This window comes from Raphanus sativus, chromosome 7 (assembly GCF_000801105.2).
Source record: "Raphanus sativus cultivar WK10039 chromosome 7, ASM80110v3, whole genome shotgun sequence".
Lineage (NCBI taxonomy): Eukaryota > Viridiplantae > Streptophyta > Magnoliopsida > Brassicales > Brassicaceae > Raphanus > Raphanus sativus.
The window spans coordinates 24,240,671-24,250,907 of record NC_079517.1 but is presented as its reverse complement, the minus strand read 5'-3'; the positions used below and the strand labels follow the sequence as shown (position 1 = coordinate 24,250,907).

Here is a 10,237-nt window from a genome sequence, read left to right as displayed (position 1 = left end):
CACGGATTTATCTTTCTCGCAACTACGCACGCCCAGTTAAGCAGCATGATTGCTAACGCGGAAAAAGACAAGCAAACGCACGACGGACCAGCCGCCGATGCCAACGCTGAGAAGACTCCTGCCGGAAACGTATCGACGGTCACTGCCGAGCAAACACCGCGATGCTGGACCAGGTGAAGGAATTGTTCGCCACCGCCCAGAAACGGTCGGAAGAACAAGAGAAACTAATGGCTTCACTCGCTAAACAGGTCAATACCTTAACAGCGAAAAGCAAACTCCCGCGCGGATCCACCAAGGTGAGGCGTGTCAGGAGGCTCGACTTCGGAACTGCCGGAGACCAGGAAAGGATGCCCCGAGAAAATCCCCGGAACTCATCCCTGACGATACCACTCCGACGGGGCAGAAGAAAACGACGGATAACCTCCCACCTCCCGCAGGGGACAAAGGAAACGACGTCGAAAGAATCAATCTGGATATCAGCGATCAATCGGATCCGTCCGACGAAGACGCCGACATCCACCACAGAAGGACCCAAAGTCAGTCAGCTCGACTGGCGGCAGCCTTCGAAAAACCCATGACAGAAGAGGAAGAAGACCTCTACTGGTCAGAGCAAGAAGGGCTGGCTGAAGACCAGACTCGGGCCTATCGCAGCCAACAGAGAAAGGAGCGCGAACGGCGCCAACGAGATCCATGATTTGCGCGAGTACATCGCAAAAACTGCAGCCGAGGTGAAAGCGGTAAAATCGCAGATTCACCACGCAACCAGCACTGCCCCCGAGATCGACCTGCTCCTCGAAGAATCCAGAAAGACTCCATTCACCTCTCGAATCACGGACGCACGAGTTTCAGATCCCGGGAAAATAAAGCTTCCCACCTACGACGGAACCACAGATCCAAAGGCACATCTGCAGTCCTTCCAGATTGCGATGGCGAGGTCTAAACTTCCGGAGCGGGAAAAGGACGTCGGCTGCTGTCTCCTATTCGTCGAAACCTCAGAGGTGCTGCGCTCGACTGGTTCTCACACTTGAAGAGAAACTCCATCGGAAGTTTCCGCCAGCTTGCTTCAGCTTTCCTGAAGCAATTCTCCATGTTCATGGACAGGGAAACTTCCGACGTAGACCTTTGGAGTCTAATTCAAAAGGAAGATGAACCGCTCCGCGACTACATAAGGAGGTTCAAACTCGTGATGTCCAGGGTAACAGGCCTCAGCGACAGAGTCGCCATCGACGCCCTGAGAAAAAACCTCTGGTACAAATCGAAATTCCGAAAGTGGATTTCTTTGGAGAGGCCACGCACCATCCAGGACACTCTCCACAAGGCGACGGATTTCATCATCATGGAAGAAGAGATGAAAGTCCTAGCGCAAAAGCATGGACCGCAGAAAGCGTCCGGCAAGAAGAAAACCTCTCGTAACGACAAGTACGTCCATCACGAAGGGGAAGACGTCCAAGGCGAACATAACTACGACGTCAATTCCGAACAAGGAAGGACCGCCGGAAACACTTGGACGCGGAACTCGTACAAGGACAATTCTAGCTGCGAGTTCCATCAGACGAGAGGTCACTCCACCGCCAACTGCAAAGTCCTCGGCGCTAGACTCATTACGAAGCTGCTTGCCGGCGAACTAGCAACGATCAGGAGCGTGAAAGACTTGCTCCTAGATTCTGACCGTCCGCCGAAGACCGACAGAGCCAACCCCGAGAATAACGCTCCTGGAACTCAACTGGGCGAAAAATGCGGACGGAGACAAGACGGCGAAGGAAACAAGAACAACCGCCAAAGGGTCAACATGATCATCGGAGGATCGCATTTTTACCAGGACTCCGTTTCGTCGATCAAAGCCTACGGACGGAGGGCCGAAACAAGCCCCGGATGGTGTCCAGAGGACGACGTTCCTAATCACGCAATCATCTTCGAGGAACACGATACGACCGGACTCGATAAACCCCACTACGATCCTCTGGTCATCGACTTGGTGATTCAGGATCTCGAAGTCGGCCGCATCCTCATCGACACAGGAAGCACGGTCAACATCATGTTCCGCGACACTCTGCAGAGGATGAACATACCCCTCGGAGAAGTCATCCCAGAACCAAGACCGTTGACTGGATTCTCGGGCGTCACGTCCATGACCCTCGGAAAAATCAGACTCCCGGTCATGGCTAAAGAAGTCACAAAGATCGTCGAATTCGTGGTAGTGGATAACCCGGCTATCTATAACGCCATAATGGGAACTCCTTGGATAAACGCCATGAAGGCAGTCCCGTCCACTTACCATCTCAGCGTCAAGTTTCCAACACCGACTGGAACAGCGGTAATCTGGGGAAGCCAAAAACAGTCGCGACTCTGCTTCCTGGCCGAATATAAATTGCGCAGCAATCGGAATGCCCAGTAGCTAACCCGAAGCGAACTAAGAAGAATCTGAGTATCTCCGAGAACTCAGCAAAGAACAACTCGGATTTGTCCAAACAGGCCACAACTCAGGATAGCGGGAAAATCCTCGAGTCCATCACCAAAAAAACGGATGACCTAACTCTCAACGCGACCGCCGACTTAGCCGAAACAGTCAAGGCGCCGGAAATCGTGGAGTAATAGCAACCGCGATAGAAACAGAACTACGAGATGGCTTGATCCTCGCAAGAGGTAGGTAGGCAGCTCGTCGCAACCCGACGAGTTCAGCTATCCCCCTCCAAAAAGGGGGGGGGGGAAGATAGGGACAAACATCCTTGTACTCCCGCAAAAATACTTTTCACATGTACTCTACATTATAAAGTCTTTAATTCAAATGCTTACTCAACGCATAAACATTACGGAAAACGAAAATCATATCTTTGGGGAACGCGAGACGTCGTTAGTTCCCGAAAAGTCTTGATTCTCCATTCTCCTCCAAACAGTCCATCCGCGACTCTAAACTCTGTCAAACAGTCTGTCCGCGACTCTAAAGTTCATTTCCGTCTATTGGCCCCGACGGAAAAACATAGAAACGTTTCACTCAATCAAATTCGTAGTCTGGCTTCTAACGAAGTCCTCTTGCATCCGACAAGGATACCATAGCGCGCTATAAAAAAATCCAAATTTTGGTTAGCTCTTCGTAAAGGAAGTAGCTCGACTCGTATCCAAACGAATCATATAAGCCGATAAGCATTTCGCAGATTCTAAAACGGTACGAGTCAGGTCGAAATCGCAAACAGGCAAAGCAAAAGTCGATTTGTCATCACACAGCTTCAGTCCGAAAGTAGACCTAGGTCTTGCCCTAAACCCGGCCTTGCTGGTATCTAAGACATCTCATAGGCATAAGTATCCAGAATACGAGATTCCAAAATTTGCCTCTTATCGCTTACAAACCTGACGTTCGCTACAAAGTAACCTATGGATCAAGCGACAAAAAAAAAAGAGATTGAATACGAAGTGACTACACGTATTCAAACCCTCTACACTTGACGAAAGTATAAATCAAAACGCAGAATTTATAAAAGCATTCATTGCAGGGATTCAAGAGCCACCAACGGCCAATCCCGAGAAACACAAAGTCACGCGACCTCCTAAGGGTCGCAACACATACATACAAACAGCCACACTTGGCCTGTCACAAATTATAATCGAATGCATAACAATCGGTTAGAGATATTCCAAACGAGGAGTCGGGCTGGTCGACCTCTTCACCCCCGTCGCCTGCATTCGAACCCGCACCTACATCCGCTGTATCCTCCGAGACTTGGATAGGATTCCACAACTCTCGAATTCTCCCTTCGACCGGAGGAACAAAGGATTCGGCATTAGTACATATTCTCATCGAGCCATCCATCGTGGCAAGTTCGCCGGAAAGAGAGAAATCCTCACGCTGCATCTTGTGTAGAGTACCGACCGAACCACGACACTCGCGAAAATCGCCTACAAAGTCCTGAGCCTCTTTGTACGCTTCGAATTCGGTAGAGAAAATTTCGGCCCTTCGGTTCAGCTCGGCGGCAGCTCTTCTTCGCCCGCTCCTTTCCGCACGAACGAGGGCTCGAGCCTGGACCTCGGCTTGCCGACGTTTTTGCTCCTCCACCTCCAACCGATACTTGGTGAATTCCCTTTCCGTTTCCTCCGCTTTGAAACGGGCCAGCCGGGCAGTAAGGAAACTTCCATCGATCAATGCATTCCACACTCTCACGGCCTGCAAAGAGGTCGAGGTCAAATAAAAAGAAAAGGGGATTTATTCAAGTTTCGAAAACAAACCTCGTTGACCAAGCAAGCACCCTCCGCAGTCACCTTGTCTCTCTCCTCGTTGTCCAAAGACTCTTCACGGGAAAACGCCGGAGGGAGTTCATCAAAGAAATCACCCGGGGGAGGAACACCCTGATTCTCTGTAGTGAAGTCAGGGTCGTATCTCGGCGGCTCGTCATATCCTGACAAGGCCTCGAAAGCAATCCCTTTATCCTTCCGAGATCTCCGTCTCCGCCTTGAAGGGGCAAAAACGTAGGATCCATCATTGACACAGGGCCGCGTACCGCCTCGCGATCGGTGAAGCGCGACCGCCCCTCGAATCCGGTCAAGAGTAAAGGAATTCCAGGAACAAGGAATTGTCCTAAAAATGTCTCTCTTGGCCGAAAGATCGGAAGGAACATGCGCGAGACACCTGTTCTCTGAACAAAAAAAAAACACACTCGTTCAGTACTCGCCTTTCGGATTCAAAGAAAGGGGATGCGACAATCTTACCTCGTTGGTACAACCAGTCCGTCAGGAATAGGTGGAGAAAGCCTTCCTCGACAGACTTTCCATCTATCCTCACGAAAAAGAAACGGTCAACGTGATCCTTGGCGTGCGAGGTGACTCCATGGATTACCGAAAAATTGGTCCTCGCCTTCATGGAGTACACTCCATTGATGCTCGTCGTCTTGGAGTTCCACAACCCTTCGAAGTCAGCAGGGCTAAGGTCCATCCCTAACTCGTAACTCAAAATCACAACGCCAAGCCAGCTTTCCAAAGCCGGCACGTTCAGCTGGCTGATTACGATTCCGAAACGGTCGAGAGCCTGAACAATGACCCCAGGGATTGGGAACCACAGTCGGCATTGCGTCAGGAACGCCTCGTAGCAAGTAAAGTAACCCTTCGGAGGATGCTCCGAACTCTCATTCCCGCGAGGAATGCGAAACATGACTCCCTTCGGAACCTCATAAAACTCTCGAAGAATTCCGAGATATTCAGGGGATACTTCGCTCGGCGAGTCAGTTTCCTTACGCGTCCTCAGAGGTCGCCGGGGAATCGGGATCACGGGAAGAGGAGCATCAGAACCGAAGACGGCGTCGCAATACGCGCTTCTGTCAATCTCTGGAACCTCGGGTTTTCGGAACTTCCTCCTCGGCATGGAAACTATCCGAAGACGAGTGAGACTGCCTCCTCGAGGATTTTGATCTTGAAGTCATTCTTTTCTTAAAGGAAGAGAGAGAATTTGCAAGAGAGAGATTAACTTAAGATTCTTGGGTGAAATAAGAATAGTAAAGAATTCACAAGTCTTTATAGGCAAGGATTTGACTATTCACCCCGACCTTCGACACGATTTCGTCTCCATACTTACCTCACGAACCATACCGCAAGCTAGGACCTACAAACCTTACGGCTCCTAGCTAGCTGGGGGGCTAATTGTTGGGGTCAAAATCAGTCAAGACGAAATCAATGTCCGAAAGTCTCGGAAAAACTTAAAAGATATTAGAGCAACCTCGAAAGACTAATTGTTAATCGAGAAACCTTGGAAAAATATTAAGTTCGAGATTAATCATCTCGAAATAACCGGCTAGAAACGTTTTCTACACAAGGAAAAACCTACGGAAAACTAAAAAGAACGCAAAAACACGCATAAGCCGAAGGAACCGAGCAGCCAATTCCGGTCGCGGCCGTGGCCGCCGCGGGCGGCTAGCCCCCGTGCTGGCCGTGGCCGCCGGCGGCTAGCGCCGGTGCTGGCCGTGGCCGGGCGGCTAGCGCCTGTGCTGGCCGTGGCCGCCGGGCGGCTAGCCCCCGTGCTGGCCGTGGCCGCCGGCGGCTAGCGCCCGTGCCGGCCGTGGTCGCCGGGCGGCTAGCCCCGTGCTGGCTCGGGTCGTCGGGTGGCTAGTCTTCGTGCGTAAGTTCTAGGCCCCCGGGTCGCCAGAAATCCGTGTTTTGTGACTTTCGGAATCCCGCCAACAAAACTCCTTTTCCTGCTCCAAGATTTCGGAGAACCCATCTAGAGCAACTTAGAACTTAGGCGTTTTATTTCCTTTTTAGCGAGCTGCGACTCAACTAGGTTAGATCTAGGTTTTGAGACTAGCGATGATCGACAGCTCTTACGGCCGAGATCTCGACATGTTGTTCAAACGCTCTCCGCGAATTCGGAAATAAGATTCTTTCTTTTGCTCTTTTTATTTTACGCATTTATTCTCAAACTAAACTCGTATTAACTTCGTCGTGCGTGGCCCAGCAGATAGCCGGGATCCTCGGGGAAAACTAGGTCAACTTAGTTTTCCTACGTTTAAACTTAACTAAAATCGACAGTGCGAATTTTGGTTCCCACATCGGATATAACAATGGGTGTCAGATCTGTATCAGGCAAAATAGGATCACACTCCTGTGATGGAAAAAGATCGGCCAGTATCGGGCTATGCGCAACGTCGGAACCCTCAATAACTCCAAATATCCACCCTACCACACCAGTACAGCAACCTGCGGAATCAAAGTTACAAAATATATAGGGGTTAGACGAAATTCTAAAAGTATAATCTATCTTACCCCTCCCCAACGATTGGATATGACCGGATTCCTAGAGAGTGCATTGGCGACTCCTTTTTGACTCGAAAATTATTGAAAACATTTTTGAAAACACGGGAACCAGTGAGCATAATCGTAACCATGTTCTTTTTATTGCATGGGATGTTGTGTAAAATTAGTTGCTGGAATTTAGTTAGGATTCTGGTTAGGTATAGATTGCTTGATCGCTAGGTTACGCGTTTAGAAATATTTCGATTGTGTTTGATGATTGTGCGAGTCTTGATTAGTAGTGTTGTGATTGAGATATTGTTGATTGAGTTACTGTGGCAGGAACCATACATGTTGCTGGTAAACCCACACATGTATTGTTCGATTCGGGGGCAACACAGTTTTGTGACCCCTGAGGTTGCTGCCCAGTTCTGGGATTGCTTTTTGGTTGACAGGGTAAATGTGGCAGTCTTGACCCCCGCAGACCGAACCCTTCAAGCGAATCAGTGTATCAAGAATGCTCCATTGGTCATTCAAGAGAGAGAGTTTGTGGCAGATTTGTTAGTCGTGCCTTTGGAAGGGTACGAAGTAATCCTTGGAATGGATTGGTTATCGTTCTACGGAGTTCAGATTGATTGTGGAAAAGGAAGACTGTTGTTTGGCAGAGGCAAACGTCCAGAGATGGTATACTACGGAATCAGTCCTAGTATGACAGTGTCACTAGTCGTGGCAATGAGAGTGCAAGATTTGTTTCAAGACGGAGAAGTGTATTTGGTGACTTTATCGGTTAGTGGAGGAGCCACTGACGATGAAGTTAAGATTGAAGACATAGAAGTGGTCAAGGAGTTTGAAGATATTTTTGAGCCACTAAAGGAATTACCTCCACCTCGGAGTAATCCTTTTACTATTACTTTGGAGCTTGAAGCAAAACCTATAGCTAAGGCACCGTATCGGATGGCACCTGCGGAGTTGGCTGAACTCAAGAAACAATTGGAAGATCTACTGGGAAAGGGATTCATCCGATCGAGTTCTTCACCTTAGGGAGCTCCTGTGCTATTTGTGAAGAAGAAAGATGGAAGCATGAGGTTGTGTATCGATTACCGCGGAATCAACAACATCACCATCAAAGACAAGTATCCTCTTCCGAGGATAGATGAGTTGTTGGACCAGCTTAAAGGAGCTAGTTGGTTTTCGAAGATTGATTTGGCATCAGGGTATCATCAAATTCCCATTGCCAAGTCAGAAGTCATGAAGACAGCATTTCGGACGAGGTATGGGCAGTATGAGTTTGTGGTTATGCCCTTTGGTCTCACAAACGCACCCGCAGCTTTCATGCGTTTGATGAATGAAGTATTTCACGACTACCTCGACAAGTCCGTGATCATTTTCATTGATGACATCCTGGTGTACTCGAGAAGTAAGGAGGAGCACGAAGAGCATCTGAAACTGGTTATGGAGAGGTTACGAAGTCAGAAGCTGTTTGCCAAGTTTAGCAAGTGCTCGTTTTGGAAGAGAAAGATAGGATTTCTTGGTCACATTGTGTCAGGAGAGGGCGTGGCTCCTGATCCAGAGAAGGTCCAAGCCATACGAGAATGGCCTCGACCTACCACTATGACAGAAGTGAGGAGTTTTCTCGGACTCGCGGGCTATTATCGGAAGTTTGTTAAGGACTTTTCCTCTATTGCAAAGCCCTTAACTAAACTGACCGGTAAAGCAGTTCCATTCCTATGGGTGGAAGAAACGGAGAAGGCATTCAAGAAGTTGAAGGAAGCTCTCACGACCGCACCAGTGTTAGCTTTGCCTGAGCAAGGTAAACCTTACACAGTGTACACGGATGCTTCACGAGTTGGGTTAGGTTGTGTGCTAATGCAAGATGGGAGAGTCATTGCATATGCCTCGCGACAACTACGGAAGCATGAAGATAACTACACTAGACATGACTTGGAGTTGGCGGCTGTTGTATTCGTTTTGCAAATATGGAGATCGTACTTGTACGGAGAAGAAGTGGACGTATACACAGACCACCAAAGTCTTAAATACCTTTTCACTCAGCCAGATCTCAACCTGCGCCAGCGTAGATGGATGGAGTTTGTGGCCGACTACGACTTAAAGATTCGCTACCATCCTGGTAAAGCGAATGTTGTTGCGGATGCCTTAAGTCGAAGAAAGTTGGATGCTGATATAGAAAGAGAAGTTGAGCTGTTGAACCAAGAGCTGAAGCAAGTGAAGTTGGTTGCCTTGGAAGGTCAGACAAGTGAACCATTGGGAGTACAAGTATTGAACCAGGCCAGCTTGATTCAGAGAATTCGAGAGGAGCAACTTAGAGATGAGAAATTACAGAAGATTGCTGAAGAACTCAGAGAACAAGCCGGACCAAATAGTGCTGGATACTACTTGGCGGAGGATGGAACCTTGCTTATTAATGGAAGGATCACGGTTCCAAAAGGGCAAGGGCTGAGAGATGAGATACTAAGGATGGCACATCATTCCTTACTTAGTATCCATCCTGGAAGTTCGAAGATGTACCGAGACGTGAGAAGATACTATCATTGGCCAGGCATGAAGAGATCAGTAGCGCAATGGGTTGCTCAGTGTGAGACTTGTCAACAAGTGAAAGTCGAGCATCAAGTTCCAGGAGGATTGCTACAAAGTCTTCCGATACCTCAATGGAAATGGGATTCTATTTCCATGGATTTCATCACTGGATTACCTACTGCTCCAGGTAGATCGAATAACTCAATATGGGTGATTGTGGATAGGTTAACCAAGGTTACACACCTGTTACCTATGCGGGATACGGATAAAGTGGAAGTATTGGCCGAGCTGTACATCGACCAAATTGTGAAGTTACATGGTGTACCTTCAGACATCGTCTCAGATCGTGACCCTAGGTTCACGGCAGCATTTTGGGAAGCATTACAAGAAGCCTTGGGAACTAAACTGTTCAGAAGCACGGCGTTCCACCCAGAAACAGATGGCCAAACGGAGAGAACCATTCGGACAATCGAGGACATGCTCTGGATGTGTATTCTCGATTGGGAACGAAATTGGGAGAAGCATTTACCGTTGGTTGAGTTCTCATACAACAACAGTCACCATGCGAGCATAGGGATGTCACCTTATGAAGCGCTGTATGGAAGGCCATGCAAAACACCTTTGTGTTGGACGGAAGTGGGAGAAAGAAGAATGTTTGGATCGCCTATCGTACAAGAGACTATGGTTAACCTGGAGACGATTCAAACCAACATGAAGAAGGCTCAAGACCGTCAGAAGAAGTATGCTGACCAGTCCAGAAGAGAGGTAACTTTTGAGATAGGAGATTGGGTCTACTTGAAGGTTACTGCACAGAAAGGGAAGGACAGATTTGGTAAGGTCGGGAAACTCGCAGTCAGATTCATTGGTCCATACAAGATCATCGGGAAAGTTGGTGAGGTAGCTTACCGATTGGATCTGCCAGAGGATATGCATCTACATCCGGTGTTCCATGTTTCCATGCTTCGGAAACATATACGGGATCCAAGTGCTGTTG

The 10,237-nt window shown here is 48.7% G+C and overlaps 1 protein-coding gene across 1 annotated transcript; it reads left to right on the top strand.

Annotated features, from left to right (window-relative positions):
• Positions 1-7,080: 7,080 nt before the first annotated feature.
• LOC108831156 (uncharacterized) lies at positions 7,081-7,749 on the top strand. The gene has a single exon (XM_018604718.2). The coding sequence runs from the start codon at positions 7,081-7,083 to the stop codon at positions 7,747-7,749; it is 669 nt and encodes a 222-aa protein (XP_018460220.2).
• The last annotated feature ends 2,488 nt before the right edge of the window (positions 7,750-10,237 follow it).

Excerpts from the sequence above, each read along its gene's own strand:
- LOC108831156 (XM_018604718.2), top strand. The coding sequence starts at position 7,081 with ATGTATTGTTCGATTCGGGGGCAACACAGTTTTGTGACCCCTGAGGTT.